This window comes from Oncorhynchus tshawytscha, linkage group LG12 (assembly GCF_018296145.1).
Source record: "Oncorhynchus tshawytscha isolate Ot180627B linkage group LG12, Otsh_v2.0, whole genome shotgun sequence".
Classification (NCBI taxonomy): Eukaryota; Metazoa; Chordata; class Actinopteri; order Salmoniformes; family Salmonidae; genus Oncorhynchus; species Oncorhynchus tshawytscha.
Window position 1 is genome coordinate 34313573 of NC_056440.1, and position 19599 is coordinate 34333171.

General features: G+C 44.8%; 1 protein-coding gene across 1 annotated transcript in view; it reads right to left on the bottom strand.

Annotated features, from left to right (window-relative positions):
- Positions 1–1520: 1520 nt before the first annotated feature.
- Positions 1521–19599, bottom strand: part of LOC112263001 (rasGAP-activating-like protein 1) — a 61126-nt gene continuing 43047 nt past the window's right edge. Inside the window, exons 10-22 of the mRNA XM_024438940.2 lie at positions 18719–18836; positions 13527–13680; positions 10848–10912; positions 10502–10614; positions 9009–9201; positions 8710–8847; positions 7723–7867; positions 6645–6820; positions 5440–5577; positions 5135–5270; positions 4803–4923; positions 3046–3113; positions 1521–2896 (exon numbers count right to left, since the gene is read on the bottom strand). Of these exons, the coding sequence (XP_024294708.2) occupies positions 2748–2896; positions 3046–3113; positions 4803–4923; positions 5135–5270; positions 5440–5577; positions 6645–6820; positions 7723–7867; positions 8710–8847; positions 9009–9201; positions 10502–10614; positions 10848–10912; positions 13527–13680; positions 18719–18836 (1714 nt within the window). The 3' untranslated portion in view covers positions 1521–2747. The remainder of the gene's footprint in view (positions 2897–3045; positions 3114–4802; positions 4924–5134; positions 5271–5439; positions 5578–6644; positions 6821–7722; positions 7868–8709; positions 8848–9008; positions 9202–10501; positions 10615–10847; positions 10913–13526; positions 13681–18718; positions 18837–19599) is intronic.

Sequence of the window (19599 nt, forward strand, 5' to 3'; positions counted from 1 at the left end):
GTAAATACACTGAAGTAACCCTCCCTTATCTTGATAAGTAACACAGGACAGATCCTTTTGTGACCACACAATCAGGGGCTGCAGTTAACCCTAGTGGGAATTGGGACCTAAGGAAAGAGCTGGAGGTGTCCCCCAGACCCTCCAACACCTGTTACAAAAAACACTTGACTGATAAGTTGAAAAGGTTTTCCATTGTGTGCATAAACACAGATTCAAACTAAACAGTAGAAGTGGTAACATTCCATTTTACTGAATATTTCCAATACAGTTCATAGTAATATAGCTGATGTTACCACTCATCTCTAACCACCCACTTTGTACATGCAGTAACTTTGTGTAAGCACTCAAATTGAAGCTCATTTTCAAAATTGCAGCTCTCTTTCAGCAAATACCAAGTCAATGAGCAACATTCAATATTTGTCCAGATTTGAAATTGAGGGCATGCTTGGTGAATTTCTGTGGAATACAACAGTGGTCTAAAATAATCTTCCAAAGATGGCAAGCCATTGTAAATACAATTTGGAATGTAGAGAATACAATTTACAAAACAGATTACAATAATAGGTCAAAAATCTATCTGGATAACAGTTCAAGATCATTTGTATAAGTGAAATTGTAAAATTCTAATAAGTTTGGCTTTTCTCTCTTGATCGACAAGTCTGATCGAAATAAAATATTCTTCCTTGTGACTAATTAAATAAACTATTACCAAAATAAAGACAACACACAGTTTGACATCTGAAACATATCCCACATCTCCCCAGAAAAGCATTTCAAATGGCACACACCATTCCACGCAACTCAACTCACACACTTGGAGTCTGACTCCTCATCTCTCTGAGCTTAGCTCGAAACAAGCAACCTGAATTTGGTCAAAACTGTGGAGGAAAAACATAAATGTATACAAAATATAAGGTACAGCATATGAAATGTCTTGTAGTGTACATCGATGCTGAAATGGCTAAGACAGGATATGGTCATACTGTTAAGAGTCAACAGCTCTCCACAGAGAGCCCAACTGAAGTAGAACAGAAATGATCTACATAATATGTCCCATTTTCATTAAACGCATGACAGCTACTCAGTGGTGGAAAAAGTACCCAACTGTCATACTTGACAAAAGGTAAAGATACCTTAATAGAAAATTACTCAAGTAAAAGTAAAAGTCACCCAGTAAAATTCTACTTGAGTAAAAGTCAAAAAGTATTTGGTTTAAAATATACTTAAGTATCAAAAGTAAATGTATAAATTATTTCTAATTCCTTATATTAAGCAAACCAGATGGCTCCATTTGATTGTTTTTTAAATTGTTCAGAAAGCTAGGGGCACACTCCCAACACTCAGACATCATTTACAAACCAAGCATGTGAGTTTAGTGAGTCCGCCAGATCAGAGGCACTAGGGATGACCAGGGATGTTCGGCTGATAAGTTTGTGAATTTGACTATTTTCCTGTCCTGCTAAGCATTCAAAATGTAACGAGTACTTTTGGGTGTCAAAGAAAATGTATGGAGTAAAAAGTACATTATTTTCTTAAGAAATGCAGTGAAGTGAAAGTAAAAGTAGTCAAAAATATAAATAGTAAAGTAAAGTACAGATACCTCAAAAAAACAAATGAAGTAGTACTTTAAAGTATTGTTACTTAAGTACTTTCCACCACTGCAGTTACTGTATGACACTTCACTCAAAATCAGCTCTCTTAAAATATAACACCTGAGAAGAAGTGCAAACACACATCACTGGATTGACTGGAGTCAGTAGTACTGCTACAAAGACACGTTAACCAATTAACTAATCAACTGTGAACCCTATACTGTGTATGTCAAATATGTATTCTATCAAAGCCACAGCTTTGTGTTTGAGTTACTCCACATACATGCACAGAGCAACAGTACCAAACACAAGCTTCACTAAATATTCATCTCAGGTGTCCATGGCAACAGTGAAAACAATATCCTAATAGCAAACACGTGACTGTTCAGGCAATTATGGCGCGTGTGCCGTTGTATTAATAACATTTACTTAGGCATCTCACAGCGCAATGTCCTCAGTGACATGAACACCAAATCTCACTGCTACATTGTGGCGGTTCTCAATTGAAATATATACAATTAGAGAGTAAAAAACATCAATAAAAGCAATATCAAAATAGCATACATTCAGGTAAATTCAGCTAAAACTAGAGTAGATTGCATAATCGTCCTCCTTCAAGGTATGACAATATTGAATATAAAAGCATTTTCTTCACATTTCACAAACGCTGGATGCAGGGCATGCATTACATTATAGTCATGCAATAACGCAGTACCACCGAATGACACACTATTTCCAACCCCTCCTTCAGCTCTGATCCACATAACAGTTTGTGTCCTGCTCAATCGACAAGAGCCCAAGCTTTGTGAGAGTAGCAGAAGTTAATATGTGGCAGTCAATCTGCATGCAAGGCCTGTAGCAATCAGTTATGTCACTAGACTGCCCCTCTGCCACAGCTGAAAACCTGCGTATGATGTCAAACGTCCATGGAAAAGAACATAGCAGAGTGGGCTTGGCCTCCTCTACATTTTGTCTTTTGAAGAAGTGATCTGGATGAGAAGAAAGTTCCTCTTGATATCACATGTAACAGACAATATGACAGGTAGAAGGGAGACACTGCCTTCTGCGATCACTTAGCTTTCCTACACAGTTGTGACTGATGCAGGAAGCTGCTCTCCCCCTCAGGCCCGGGCTCATGCTGCTGGGAAGGCCCGTCTAGGGGGTCAGGATGAGGCTGCCTCCCTCCTCTCTTTCCTTCTGCTGGAAGGTGGCATGGGCCTGCTCCAGATCCAGAACCACCCCCAGCAGCCGAGCCGCTGCAGCCTGCCTGTGCTTCAGGAGCTGCCCACTACTGTCTGCTCCATCTGGGGGAGAGTTAGATTTAAAGCAGGAGAATGCTTTAAATTATAGTATTAAATTATAGTACAAGGGTCTAGTGAACCAACCTCTGAGGGCTAAGGTGTTACAACTACTTAAACTGCATATTAAAAAGTCACTGTTTTGACAGTCTCACCAGTCAGCAGCCCAGAGTTCAGTCTCTTCTCTTCCTCTGGGGTCGTCTCAGCCTCCAAATACTGCTTCCTGTAACCACACAGCACAGCACAGCGCACAGCATGGCACACTCGCATTAACGGACTGATCAACATGTTTATCAATGTTTAGATAGTGTGTAACAGAGTTTGTGAGAGAGGCTGAGAGTTGTGAGAGAGGCTGGCCTTACTTTCATTGATACCATGGTACTACTATGGTACTTTCCCTTATACCATGGTATAGACGTGGATCATAGAAAAACCATGGTTTTAACCTCTATTATACATTAACCATGGTAATGCACAATTATGATAAATGGTTCCAAAAATCATATGGCACCATCTTTATTAATTGTGAGTTACCATGGTACAATGGGAGTATAATGCATTAATAAATAAACACGCTCTCACTCTACATTGGCTCTAGCCTCCTTACATTTGACATTTTTGCAGACGCTCTTATCCAGAGCGACTTAGAGGAGCAATACCTTGCTCAAGGGCACATCAACCAATTTTTCACCTAGTCTGCTTTGAGATTCAAACCAGCAACCTTTCGGTTACTGGCCCAACGCTCTTAACCGCTACACTATCTGCTGTCCCATAGTCAGCGAGTCAGTTTCATGAGAGAGACAATTGAAAACTAAAGAGAGAAGCACCAGATAAATGATTTGAAACCTTATCTTCACGGTGAGCGAGTCATAAAGCAGAGGATATGAAAGACCAAGTTAACTGGAGTTTAATTAATCCATAAAAGTCCTTTAGCATAGAAGCTGACATCGGCTAACATTAGCGCCAGTCAAGCTAGCCTGTCGTGGTCAGGGCAACAGAGGACTCTAACGAACATTGTAACTTGCTGTTGTTAGTGGTATGTTGAGAATGACATGATGAAAATGTATTTATGAAGTAAGATGATAATCTATACCTTTTGTAGTTTAGTATGTTTTTTATATCGTTTTTTAGTATGTTGGCTCTTTACAATTGTATTTAGAGTAGTTGAATGAGTCAGTTGAATGAGAGAGAGACAACTGAAAACTGTATTGAAGAGCGCCAGATAAACTAGCTAATTATTTTAAACCTTATCTTCAAGGTGTCAGACTTTATTCTTCTCACGATACCCTATCCAGGTCCCAAGTTTTAAGAGGCTACACTACACTACTAGACCATGTGTCTGTATCATCCAGGCTGTATCACATCCGGCCGCGATTGGGAGTCCCACGATCATGATAATACATTGTAAACAACTACCATGCTTTCATGTTTCACTACATGCTGCTAGTACAAAACCATGTTATTTTTGTCATTGTACTACCATGGTACTTTACATTTCAATACCATGGTACTATCATGTTTTTTTGGAAACAACTTTGGCAGGAAAATACCATGGTACTGATGCAAATACCATGGTATTTTCCTGCAAGGGTAGTACAACAACAAAAAATACCATGGTACTATTATGTTTTTTGGTCACTACCGTGGCAGGAAAATACCATAGTATTTGCACCAGTACCATTGTTTTTCCCTGCCATGGTAGTGACCAAGTGTGAGAGAGGCTGAGCATATCAATCCACATTTATGTGTTCCTGGGTTACAGGCTATTTCTAATGAATATGAGTAGAGAGTAGTCCTAGCTAGTGTTGCAATGTAGACTCCTTGTGACAAGGAAATTATCCTGCACACTGTCTGTTGGAGGAGGTTTATCATAGCCTCTAAATGTCCTAATATCAAAGTGTATGCCACTGACCTGAGTTTGTCTCTTCCCTGAAGAAGCTGTTTGTAGATGGTCTGAGTCTCTGCGTCTGGATCCAGTGGGTCACTCCAGTCACCCAGAGTCACTGCAGAGTGAGTGCGACTGCAACCTAAAGCTGAACAAGAGAGAGGGGCCATACAGTGTATTCACATTCCTTTTTGTCTGTGAGTTACTTAAACTGAGGGAGCAAACAGCTATGGGCTGGTGTAAGAGCAGTGCACATAAACGGCAGGTAAAAAGATCATTATGAAGAGTTAAAAAAGCACTAACATGTTAAGTGTGTGGCACTTGAACAAAGCTTCCATTATGGTCAATGTTATAATTACTAGCGCGGTTGGCCTGTAGGCAGCATGTCCACTTCCCACTGCGGTACGCCCCCGGGTGGAAGGAGGGCAGCATGCGCTCGTTGTAGATACTGGCCTTCCTGATGGCTGACAGCCACTGGTTCAACTCATTCACATTCTGCAGACAGACAGACTCTACCTTTTATACTGTCTCTGATAACGCCCACCATTTTGTAGTGGGGAGGCTGCACTCAAACATCACAGTGATGCAAAGAAAGTACCACATAGTCAACCCAGTCCAGGGTCAATTGCAATAGTGTGGTCAGTGACTGGGGATCTGTCAGTACCTTGCACTGGATATAGATGGTGTGGATCTGTCCATCGTTGTCCTTGGCGACGACCTGCATCACATGCTGCTGTTGGAAGGCATTCTCATCCACTCTCTCCACGACACACACACACTGGATGGGGATGGAGGAACGCACCTGCAGGATACGCACATAACACAGTATGAGCATCCAAACACAGGTCCATGTGGCACTCCTGTATTACTCTGTAGGTAATCTTATGAATACAGGCAAATAGCTAAATGATTCATTTGATGTGTATCAGCTTCTCCTCGGGAGAGTAAAGGCCCGGCTTCAAGTGTCTGTACAGTATGTCTCCGCTTTTATCCTTCCCCTACATTTTATTATTATGCAATTCAAGATGTGCAACCATTTAGCAAAGAAAGAGGACTGAGAAGAGAAAAGAGTGGTGGAGAGGAGGAAAAAAGGGGAGAAAGTGAGAGAGAGCAGGACGGAAGAAACCCGGCAGAACGGCTGCTTTAATGTGTAAATCAGCTGCTTCCATGGGGAGCCTGCCTCACTCAGGCTAGAGCACGGTGGGAGGGGCGAGGCGGAGAGGGGGTATTGTCCACAGTCTGATTTGCAATGTTGTTATGAATATCCACAGCCTTCAATTAACCTAGCCTTTATTCGAGCCACACAAAGGAAGGAGCCCGCTCAAAGAGAACAGCCTTTTACTGGCCTGACTCTCTTCCCCACATCTCTCTCACTCTCTCTTTTGCTCTCTATCGATATCTGTTTCTCCCCGCCCCCCCCTCTTTTTGTCCCCCTTCTTCCTCCTACCCCCTCCTCTCTCTCTCTTTTTCTCTCTCTCTTTATCCCCACTCTTGTCCTGTGCTGGCTAAGCAAATGAGAGAAGTTCATTATCAAAAGGCTGGGCATCACATGACAATGGCCTCCACACTAACGATGTTCCCATACAGAGCCAAACACAAATAAATAAGGCAGAGGGATGATTAAAATGTTTTTTTTTATGAGGCAGAATGACGATCAAACACCCTTTGAAGGGTACAGGAGCCAATTCATCACCAGAGGAAACATTGTTACCTTGTTATAATGAATGAGTCACTTTCAGAGGACTTTGATCCTTAAAGTTTTCTTGTCCGGCTTTCTCTGACGTAACAGAGTGGAGGAATTACCATCAGAGCTGTTATCAAAGCTGGTCATGGATAGGTTTCTGTACAGAGTGTATGTTGGGATCAGACCTGCCAGAGGTCCAGAGTCTTGGCGTACGACAGGGTCTCACTGCTCAGCCAGAAGTATCGCTTCTTGAAGGCAAAGCGGGACAGGAGCTGGGGGCCCTCGGTCTTGTGCTTCTGGAGATAGCCCTCCTTCACTGTCACTGAGGGCAGGAACACAGCCCTCTGGGGCACCTCAGACACTGCAGAGAGATAGAGGATGGTGGGGTAGAGAGAGGGAGTAGGAAAAACAGTGACAATAAGTGGAAGGACGATGAGGTAGGATGGGAGAAAGGAAGAGAGTGAAATAAGACAGCTGATACGGGGGAGCACGCAAACAAAAATGATACTGTTATCAATGTGGACACAAGGTGGAGCTGCAGCAGTATTGTTATACATATTGTTAAAATACAGTACAGCACCACAGGAGGTTGGTGGCACCTTAATTGGGGAGAACAGGCTCGTGGTAATGACTGGAGCGGAATGGTATCAATTACATCAAACACATGGTTTCCAGGTATTTGATGCCATTCCATTTGCTCCGTTCTGGCCATTATTATGAGCCCTTGTCCAGTGTGCATTAAATGTCAAAGTGGCCTTTGAGGGAGAGCCCAGTGGCTGAGATGACATGGAGATTGGAACGTGATATTTCAGAGGGATAAACGAATCACCACAACAACAGAGTCGCTGACACGTAACCACGGAAAAAAAGGGGCATGCTATCTAATCTGTGTGGTGTGTAGGGGTGGCGAGGGCTGTACAGTCCAACGCCCAACACACCCGCTCCCTTGTTACCCCAGCATCAGCTCCCAGCTGCCCATTAATATTTCACCAGTGGGTCTATTCTTACGATTGATATCAGTAATAAACGGCCTTGCCACACCGGCACCTGGTGGGTTAGCCTGCCAGGACAGGAGCCCAGCCAAGTTCTGATGTTCCCCTCCAGTGGCTCTACCTTATCTCTACGGTAACCTGCTTGCTCTTCATCAGGCTACTGATGCATTACTACTAGAGTCCAGAGTTCCCCTAGTCAGGTGACATAGTGACAAAAAACTCCTGACCCTATGCATTACTGAATAAACAGTGTCTTGCTGGTGCTTCTTACCACTATCTTGGTCTATGTCGATGAGCTTGTCCAGGAAGTCTTTAACAGAGGCCACGCTGCAAAGGATGATGGGATGCAGGGGCTCCATCCACAGCTCCTTGCCGTGGCCCAGCTGCAAGCCCAGATTCCCCACACTCTGCACTGCCTGGAGCACACAGAGAAACAGCCATGTTCACCCATCACTATCTCATGTAACTAAAACCTTCAATCAAATGGACAAGGAGTATCATTATCAAACCTGGCATTAAATGAAAAGCACAGTATGATCCGGTGCTGCTTGTGCTTTAAGTAACAGAGTATCTCACACACACACACACACACACACACACACACACACACACACACACCTGACTAAGGGAGCAGAGAAAGCCCCTCTCCACCCCTCTCCGAAGCTCTGCTTTGAACCACAGCCTGGCCGCACACAGAGGTAAAAATAGAAAATGTTCTGTAGAGGACCCATAGCAACAGGACTTCAGCACCACGGACAGCAACTCTATCCTCTACAACTGTTTTACCAACACGGTCTCATAGTTTTCCTTCGAAATTCAACGTATTATGGATGAACTTCTATTTTTGACACATTAATTCTGCATGGGTACAGGGTTAATTCAGCGTGGTTACAGGATTAAAACAGAATCAATTCAATTGTTGACAGTTAAGGGATTAATGCTGAGGGGTTAAGGTCATGGGAATGGTTTGGGGATGGCTGAAAAGAAAAAACGACTTGCTGTAACCGTCAAGCATTATCAACCATTGTCATGGCTTGCTAGAGCATTGTGAATTGCAGTGGCGCAGTGGTCTGAGCATCACAAGTTCACGCCCAGCGCTGACCAATCGTTTTTCTTTTTCTGTGTATATCGACGTTCTCAGATGTCAGAAATTGAAGTCTATTTCTAGTGATCAGGCTGGTTTTACTGTGTGGCACTGTTTGGGAATGTGTGTGCATGCATGTGTGTTTGTGTGTGTGTGCGTGCAAGGGCACAGTACCTTGGCAAGCAGTAATAGTGTCCTGCTGGTGCGTGTATCTGCATGCTGGTCCCTCAAGTGGAATAGCTTGGGTGTGAGGATAGCAGGGGCAAAGAAACGCAGAAAGAAGAATCCACTGATGGCCAGATACTTCACATCCTGTGGGGAGAAGGTGAGTAGGAAAGGAGTACAAGAGATATGAATAAAGAATAACACTGACACCACCCCAGTGTCTATTCTCTATCCAGCACTGAAAACACACCTTCATCTCGGTGACCATTGTAGGTGCATTTGACCATTGACCTATTGGTGAGACTGACCTCGTTCTCTGGCTCAGGGAACTGCTCCTCCACCCTCTTGTGCAGCTGTTTAAAGGCCACCCTCATCACGGGAGGGCACTGGGCAACTGACCCCACGATGGACTCTACGACGCTGGACAGATAGCCCTGCAGCATCTCCACACTGCTCTCCCTCACCTCAGCCTCAGACGCCGCACCTTTAAATGAGATACGCCTCCAGAGAGAAAGAGAGGGGTCAGTGTTACATTGAAACAAAATGTATACTGCCAAATCAATGATGCTCTGAAACGCAAGGGTCTGTCGGATCGTTACTGTGATCTTTGCTTTGTACAAAAAGCATTGTCACTAATTAGGAAGTCTGTGCACAGGGCAAATCAATACAACATCAAGACATTCCATGAATCAATAGATGCCTCAGTGTGTGATGTCTGTAGAGACATGAGCACATATGTGGACAGATAGCATAGTGTTACAGTACATAGCAGGTTAAGTCTGAGGATATTTAGGATAAGTCTGTGTAAATATCAGGTCTGGTCTGGGCTGTAGCGATGATAGATACTGAAGATGGGTGGGTATTAGGTGGTATTCACATAATAATAAGGAATTCCCCTCGACCATGCCCACAAATTGGGGAAACCAACATTCTTTCCTATTGACCCCCATTGTAAAAGAGGCAACTTCGTCATCGATTTTTGTTATACAGAAATAACAAAACATGCTGAAAAGCTGCTGTGTCGTTCAATGTACACGCAGCCAGGTCAAAAATCCTAACCTACGATTTCGTAATATTCCCGCGTAGGGAAATAGAGCCTGCGAGAGGAACCCTCTGGCTTCAGCTCTCTGGCTTCAGGCTGTTCAGTGTGGGAGAGTGGGAAATGTGGGGATGCAGTGTCCAAGAAGGCTAAACGTAAAACATTTCATCACAGGTAAGACATTTAACTTGTTTAGTACAGTCCGTTTGTAACTCCACTTACTACTTGGAGCTGTATAGTTCGTTTGTTTGTGTTGTTGGTCTTGGCTAGCTTAATGTTCCATTCGCTAGCTAGCACTCACTCACTTAAGCAGCTGCTAGCATCGTCATGAAAAGGGGGATGAGGGAAGCCCTACAATATTACATTTTTCTAAGTAGTAAGAACGCTAGGGAGCAGGCAATGTTGAAAAGTAATCTTTACACATGTTGTACTTTTCTTAAATGTTTTGTAATTGACTAAAATCAGGCAACAAGAAAATTGCGTTTGGAAAAGATCAAGGTTTTGCTGTGAGCCAATGGGGTAACCTAGGTAACCACAGGTTTTTTTTCACCACAGGCGGGCAGGGTCGCGATGTTCTATCTTAGGGGGTTCTCTCTGGTTGCCAGGCAACAACCTTCCCCCATTTTTACATTCCTTTTTCATATCTTGATGTTGTTGTCTCTAGTCAACTGTGAAGATGTTGTGTGCTGTTATCCAGGAAACTATTACATCTCATAAACCATTTTTTACATGTGTATTTCTACACCATTATTTCCTCTTTACCTGGTTCTGTTCAGGTCAATTTTACACGGGTCCAGCTCAATGTACTTCTTCTCCTCAAAGATGCGGTTAATGATGGGCTTCAGGACCTCATGAAGGTACAGCATCCCCACAGCCTGCCAGTTCACAATACCTCACATTTACAAAGCATACATTCAATGCTATTTTATATTTATCCGGCTAACACCAGTTATTCAGAATAATAGTGGTTCTTAGATTTAAGTCTTTGGCATGTATATACTGTGGGACAGGTGTGAGCATAGTGTGACTGCCAAGAGTGAATCCAGCTAACATGTTGGATTGAGCATGCCTAGACAACATGATGAGAATATACTGGAGTTCCACTCACCTTCATGAACTGCTCCATGGCTTTAGAAGCTAGAGAGTTGGACCGGAACAAGGTGTTTGGATCCGCTGTCAGAAGGATACATGAAAAGGAAGAGGAATGTAAATAACAAAAATGTAACATATCTTTATAACATAGGACAGGCTATACACTTCAGGGACATCATATTTCTAAACCACTGTATATGGGGCTAAGAGGAGTCATTAACCAGATATTGATCTTGGTCTACGAGGGTCACCCAAATACTAGCGCTACTCTAATTTCAGTATTCAAAGATTACTCTCTTTGGCTCTCTTTGCTACACAGTTACCTTTATCCTTGGAGGGAGGAACATTGAAGTAGTCATGGTGATATGACCTGTTACCAGGCAAAGTGTTTTAGTTGTATACCTAAAGGTCATTTGTGAGAGGGGATATGGAGGAGCTGCCTGCACTTTCACGACATAAAGGATAGTTAGAAGTTTGGGTCCACCACACAACTTCTAAGGTAGTTTTTTTCTAATTTGTCTTTGTGCCCTGATTTAATGTCTTGCTGCTCCCCAACATCTATTTTGATCTCCCTTTCAGATCGTGTGGAGTTGCTATGGAAACTTAGGCATTTTGTTTGTAATCGCAAGGCACACGAACAGAAAGAGAAGAAAACACGCAGAGCACAACAAAACTCCTTATGACTTAGCCTGGGGACGCGGGTGGAGACAGAAATATAATTAATGAACACGCAGAACTTGTGAAACGACTTAAGGGTGGATAATTGTCGGAGGTCTGATAAATATAGTGCTGGCAGGCGTGCACCGCCCGCCCACACAGCCCGACCGTGGCTGCTGCTACGATTAGAGAAAGAGCGTCAAATCAGTGTTAAATACCAACAACGCTTAGAGCCTCTGTGGGATACGCAGGAACAAGAGCAGGTGAGCAGCTGGGCTCTTATTCAATCTGCCTAGCACACATACAGTACCAGTCAAAAGTTGACACACCTACTAATTCAAGAGTTTTTCTTTATTTTTTAAAACTATTTTCTCAATTGTAGAATAATAGAGAAGACATCAAAATGATGAAATAACACATATGGAATCATGTAGTAACCAAAAAAAGTGTTAAACAAATCAAAATATATTTTATATTTGAGATTCTTCGAAGTAGCCACCCTTTGCCTTGATGACAGCGTTGCACACTTGGAATTCTCTCAACCAGCTTCATGATGTAGTCACCTGGAATGCATTTCAATTAACAGGTGTGCCTTGTTAAAAGTACATTTGTGGCATTTCTTTCCTTCTTAATGCATTTGAGCCAAGCAGTTGTGTTGTGACAAGTTAGGGGTGGTATACAGAAGATAGCCCTATTTGGTAATAGACCAAGTCCATATTACATCAAGAACAGCTCAAATAAGGAAAGAGAAACAACAGTCCATCATTACTTTAAAATTAATCTGGTAAAAGTTTCTTCAAGTGCAGTTGCAAAAACCATCAAACGCTATGATGAAACTGGATCTCAAGAGGAACACCACAGGAAAGGAAAACCCAGAGTTACCTCTGCTGCAGAGGACAAGTTCATTAGAGTTAACTGCACCTCAGATTGCAGCCCAAATAAATGCTTCACAGAGTTCAAGTAACAGACACATCTCAACATCAACTGTTCAGAGGAGACTGCGTGAATCAGGCCTTCATGGTCGAATTGCTGCATAGAAACCACTACTAAAGGACACCAATAATAAGAAGAGACTTACTTGGGCCAAGAAACTTGAGCAATGGACATTAGACCGGTGGAAATCTGTCCTTTGATTGATGAGTCCAAATTTTAGATTTTTGGTTCCAACCGCTATGTCTTTGTGAGACGGAGAGTAGGTGAACGGATGATCTCCGCATGCGTGGTTCCCACCATGAAGCATAGAGGAAGAGATGTGATGGTGTGGGGATGTTTTGTTGGTGACACTGTCTGTGATTTATTTAGAATTCAAGGCACACTTAACCAGCATGGCTACCACAGCATCCCATCTGGTTTGCGCTTAATGGAACTATCAGTTTTCAACAGGACAATGACACAACACACCTCCAGGCTGTGTAAGGGCAATTTGACCAAGAAGGAGAGTGATGGAGTGCTGCATCAGATGACCTGGCCTCCACAATCACCTGACATCAACCCAATTGAGATGGTTTCGGATGAGTTGGACCGCAGAGTGAAGGAAAAGCGGCCAACAAGTGCTTCAGCATATGTGGGAACTCCTTCAAGACTGTTGGAAAAGCATACCAGGTGAAGATGTTTGAGAGCATGCCAAAAGTGTATAAAGCTATCATCAAGGCAAAGGGTGGCTACTTTGAAGAATCTCAAATATAAAATATATTTTGATTTGTAAATTTAAAAAAATGGGTTACTACATGATTCCATATATGTTATTTCATAGTTTTGATGTCTACACTGTTATTCTACGATGTAGAAAATAGTACAAATAAAGGAAAAACCCTTGAATGAGCGTGCAAACCTTTGACTTGTACTGTACACTCAAAGCTCCTTCCCACACGGTACACTACCTTAACCTACACACTCCCTGGTTGTTCACAGCTTCACAGGGATTTGTTTCCCTACATCCAAGAGATTCAGTGGTCATATAACCATGTTTTTTTTTAAAGCTCACAAATATGACTTTCCGATCCAATGTTAAATTCCCAAGCCAGCCCGTGTCTCTTACAAGTATGGTTGACCTCACGGGTGCTGAGGTAATCCAGAAAGGGCACCACCAGGCCCTGGCCCAGGTAGATCTTGACCAGGGTCATGGCCACATCCTGCCGGCTCTCAACCGTGGTCACCTCTTCCAGCATGGTCAGAGGGCTGCTGTCCTCCACCTGTGAGGGGTCAAAGATAGTCAGGGTCTATTAGCCAAGTGTTCATATATGAGAGGAAGCTGACTTTGTGTCTGTCAGCCATGGAGCACATTATGCTCTCTATATAACCCTGTTGTGGAAGGATATTCCTTTTCATAGAAAGGAATCACGCATCATGGCATCTTCATATGGCATGAAAATGGAATTCATTAGTAGCTGAATAAATCATAACAATATCAGTGGCGGTCAGTGCCCTTTAAGATGGGGGACACATTTTGTTTAGGAGCATGGCCTTATTTCTATTACAGTATGTTGGACGACCGTCATTCATATTCCATTCACCCAGTTCAATGTAACATCTATAGGTTTAGGCTACTAAATGACACTCAAATTTTGCCTATACCCATCATAAGGCTGTTACAACCTAGCCTATGAATGAAAGATCGCAACATAGGTGACACAGGTCCAGAGAAAATGTTTAGGTGACAGACAGTGACACATGGACAGACAGTGACACATTCAATACAGCCTTGCACACTCTTACCTGCATCTAGCTGATCTAGATGTGTAATCATTAGTCCAACAGTTGCAAACGAGAGTTTCTATTGGACACATTCAGGTATGTTAATCCCAGTTTCGCTTCATTTTAAGAAACGGTTTTTTTCAACAGAATTGGCGGAATGAATACACCCCTGATCACACAAACACAGCTCACATTCAGAGCAGCCACGTTGTATTCCTTCTCGTATCTATGTGCTCTGTGAGGCCTCCCGAGTGGTGCAGTGGTCTAAGGCACTGCATCGCAGAGCTAGCTGTGCCACTAGAGATCCTGAGATCCTGGCTCGGTCGTAGCCGGCCGTGACTGGGAGACCCATGGGGCGGCGTACAATTGGCCCAGCGTTGTCCGGGTTAGGGGAGGGTTTGGCCGGCAGGGATATTCTTGTCCCGTCGCGCACTAGCGTCTCCTGTGGCGGGCTGGGCACAATGCACGCTGACATGGTCGCCAGGTGTACGGTGTTTCCTCCTACACATTGGTGTGGCTGGCTTCCAGGTTAAGCGGGCATTGTGTCAAGAAGCAGTGTGGGTTGTGTTTCGGAGGACGCACAGCTCTCGACCTTCGCCTCTCCCGTGTCCATAAGGGAGTTGGGACAAGACTGTAACTACCACGAAATTACCACGGAATTGGGGAGAAAAATTAGGGTAAATAATAATAATTCTATGTGCTCTCTACCTCTTACCTTTTCCCTTCGTTTGTGGACTTCAATGCACAACACATCAGGCGAAAAAACTTTTCCAAGCCAAACCATATCCTAACTGCTACATACAACCTACATCGTTGTTGTAACGGTTCTCTTGTGGTGAAGGAGAGTCGGACCAAAATGCAGCGTGTAGATTTCGATCCATGTTTAATAAACAAACGTAAAACACGAATAAATTATAAACACTACAAAACAAAGAACGTAATGAACGTAACGAAAACCGAAACAGCCTATACTTGTGTAAACTAACACAGAGACAGGAACAAGGACACTAAGGACAATCACCCACCAAACCCAACACAAAACAGGCTACCTAAATATGGTTCCCAATCAGAGACAATGACTAACACCTGCCTCTGATTGAGAACCATATCAGGCCAAACATAGAAAGACAAACCAGACACACAACATAGAATGCCCACCCAGCTCACGTCCTGACCAACACTAAAACAAGGAAAACACATACGAACGATGGTCAGACCGTGACAGAACCCCAAGGTGTGGACTCCGAACGCACAACCTAAACCTATAGGGGAGGGTCTGGGTGGGCATCTGTCCGCGGTGGCGGCTCTGGCGCTGGACGTGGACCCCACTCCATAATTGTCTTAGTCCACCTCCTTAGCGTCCCTTGAGTGGCGACCCTCGCCGCTAACCTTGGCCTAGGAAACCTAACAACGGGCCCCACTGGACTGAGGGGCAGTTCCGGACTGAGGTAGCTCAGGACTGAGGGGAAGCTCGGGACTGAGGGGAAGCTCAGGAGTGAGAGGAAGCTCAGGAGTGAGAGGAAGCTCAGGAGTGAGAGGAAGCTCAGGCAGGTTGATGGATCTACCAGATCCTGGCTGGCTGGTGGTTTCGGCAGATCCTGGCTGACTGGCGGATCCTGGCTGACTGGCGGATCCTGGCTGACTGGCGGATCCTGGCTGACTGGCGGATCTGGCAGATCCTGGCTGACTGGCGGATCCTGGCTGACTGGCTGATCCTGGCTGACTGGCGGATCCTGGCCGACTGGCAGTTCTGGCAGATCCCGGCTGACTGGCGGATCTGGAAGAGTCTGGTTGACTGGCGGATCTGGAAGAGTCTGGTTGACTGGCAGATCTGCAAGAGCCTGGTTGACTGGCAGATCTGGAAGAGTCTGGTTGACTAGCAGATCTGGAAGAGTCTGGTTGACTGGCAGATCTGGAAGAGTCTGGTTGACTGGCAGATCTGGAAGAGTCTGGTTGACTGGCAGATCTGGAAGAGTCTGGTTGACTAGCAGATCTGGAAGAGTCTGGTTGACTGGCAGATCTGGAAGAGTCTGGCTGACTGGCAGATCTGGAAGAATCTGGCTGACTGGCAGATCTGGAAGAATCTGGCTGACTGGCAGATCTGGAAGAGTCTGGCTGACTGGCGGATCCTGGCAGACTGACGGATCTGGCTGCTCCACGCTGACTGGCGGCTCTGGCTGCTCCATATAGGCTGACAGCTCTGGCGGCTTCTTACAGACTGGCAGCTCTGGCGGCTCCGTGCAGACTGGCAGCTCCGTGCAGACTGGCAGCTCCTTGCAGACTGGCAGCTCCTTGCAGACTGGCAGCTCCGTGCAGACTGGCAGCTCCTTGCAAGACTGGCAGCTCCTTGCAGACTGACAGCTCTGGCTGCTCCATGCAGACTGACAGCTCTGGCTGCTTCATGCAGACTGACAGCTCTGGCTGCTCCATGCAGCTCTGGCTGCTCCATGCAGACTGGCAGCTCTGGCTGCTTCATGCAGACTGGCAGCTCTGGCTGCGCTGTGGAGGAGGAAGGCTCTAGCTGCGCTGAACAGGCGGGAGACTCCGGCTGCGCTGGAGATGAGGAAAGCTCTGACAGCGCTAGATAGGCGGGAGACTCCGGCAGCGCTGGAGAGGCGAGGCGCACTGTAGGCCTGATGCGTGGTGCTGGCACTGGTGGTACTGGACCGAGGACACGCACAGGAAGCCTGGTGCGGGGAGCTGTTACCGGAGGGCTGGGGTGTGGAGGTGGTACTGGATAGACCGGACCGTGCAGGCGCACTGGAGCTCTTGAGCACCGAGCCTGCCCAACCTTACCTGGCTCGATGCCCACTCTAGCCCGGCCGATACGAGGAGCTGGAATATACCGCACCCGGGCTATGCACCCGCACTGGGAACACCGTGCGCACCACTGCATAACACGGTGCCTGCCCGGTCTCTCTAGCCCCCCGGTAAGCACAGGGAGTTTGCGCAGGTCTCCTACCTGGCGTAGCCATACTCCCTGTGAGCCCCCCCCCAATACATTTTTGGGGCTGACTCTCGGGCTTCCATCCGCTCTGCCGTGCTAGCTCCTCATAATGCCGCCTCTCTGCTTTTGCTGCCTCCAGCTCGGCTTTGGGGCGACAATATTCTCCAGGCTGTTCCCAGGGTCCTCTCCCGTCTAGAATCTCCTCCCAAGTCCATTTCTCCAAGTAGTGCAGCCTCTCCCACTGCAGCTGCTGCTGCTGCCTCTGTTGCCTCTCCTGCGGCTCCTGCCTGTTGACACGCTGCTTGGTCCTGTTGTGGTGGGTGATTCTGTAACGGTTCTCTTGTGGTGAAGGAGAGTCGGACCAAAATGCAGCGTGTAGATTTCGATCCATGTTTAATAAACAAACGTAAAACGCGAATCAATTATAAACACTACAAAACAAAGAACGTAATGAACGTAACGAAAACCAAAACAGCCTATACTTGTGTAAACTAACACAGAGACAGGAACAAGGACACTAAGGACAATCACCCACCAAACCCAACACAAAACAGGCTACCTAAATATGGTTCCCAATCAGAGACAATGACTAACACCTGCCTCTGATTGAGAACCATATAAGGCCAAACATAGAAATAGACAAACCAGGCACACAACATAGAATGCCCACCCAGCTCACGTCCCGACCAACACTAAAACAAGGAAAACACATACGAACGATGGTCAGACCGTGACAGTTGTCCCCATATTAGTTAAAGTAACGTCATAGTCAACATAGCTAATAAAACTAAGACGTTAGTAAACCTGCTACAATCATGCAGTAACTATAGTGTATAGTCAGTTAAAAATGTAGCAGTTACACCGGCGGCAATAAAGTAGTAAAACCAAAAGCTTACCTTGACTTGGAAGAGTTCCAGTATTGTGTTGGATAGCCATAGCAAGCTAGCTAACATCCCTCTATTTGAGCAGGGTGTATGAGTATGCTAAACTAGGTAGCTGCATTTGCTAGCTAAGTAAGTGAAACTGCTTCTCCTTTATTTTTGAAGAAATTCATTTGTTCAAAACTATTGTCAACTCCTCACCACATTTTATGCACTGCAGTGCTAGCTGGCTGTAGCTTATGCTTTCAGTACTAGATTAATTCTCTGATCATTTGATTGGGTGGACAACATGTCAGTTCATGCTGCAAGAGCTCTGATAGGTTTGGAGAACATCCTCTGGAAGTTGTCATAATTACTGTGTAAGTCTATGGAAGGGATTGAGAACTATAAGCCTCCTAGGTTTTGTATTGAAGTCAATGTACACAGAGGAGGACGGAAGCTAGCTGTCCTCCGGCTACACCATGGTGATACCCTACAGATGGCTGTTGAGGCTACTGTAAACCTTCATTGCAAAACAGTGTGTTTTAAAACATTATTTGGTGAATATATTTAGTATAATTTTTAAATGTTTTAACAATTTTATTTGTATGAAATTCACTGAGGTGGATGGTACACCCCTTCCTCCTCTGAAGAGCCTCCACTGAAAAATATCCTGTAGAATGAGTTAATAACAATGTGTTGTGTTTGTGACAGTAGTGTGATGCTGACCTCAGCAGGAGAGATGACAGACTCCACCAGCAGGTCAATGAGAGGCTGGTAGTACATGGAGGGCAGGATACGGTCCTCCACCAGACGCACCTTAAGACGCAGCGCACCCAGCTTACCTCTGTGGACAGAGAGAAAGAGAGGGAGGTCTCAGAGACACTACAGTCACAACACTCAAACAATACTCACAGGAAGTTTGCTTAGCACAAACATCTTATAGCACAAGCAGTGCTGAGTATTAAAAAGGGAATGTGCCCACACCGGGGATAGGTTTGGTGGATTGCCATGCGGGGTATGATGTGTGACAACCACCCTATAATGGCCTTTCCAGTTTCCTCTACCCTGCCATCTTGGGAGTGACAGACCTCCCTTCTGATAGTACCTTGTCATTCCTTCCGGAACAAATAACCCCCTAAATCTGTGACTCATTCCGTAATGACTCTGTGTGTGTGTGCCTTGCTATCACAGTTACCCTTGTTCTACTGTTATCACAGAGAACAGATGCCTGCAGAGCCCTAGCTGTATACCCTTGTCCCTTGATGAAACTCGGTGAGGGAATAAGATATTTAAACAGTGATCCGCCGGCTGTCTTCAAACCTTTGCCTTATACTTATTAGGCTGACATTCACCTGACAGGGTAATAAACACCTGAGAAAATGGGGGTCCGTTTTTCAATTGTCCATTTTATTTCAGCAAGTCATTATTTTAGCTAAATATACTGAGCAAATATAAACGCAACATGCAACGTCAAAGATTTTACAGACTTTCAGTTCATCAAGAGAAATCGGTCAATTGAAATACATTTATTAGGTACAGCAACTGGGGAGCCAGTCTCCCAGACAATCAGAATTGAGTTTTTTCCCACAAAAGAGGATGCCGGATGT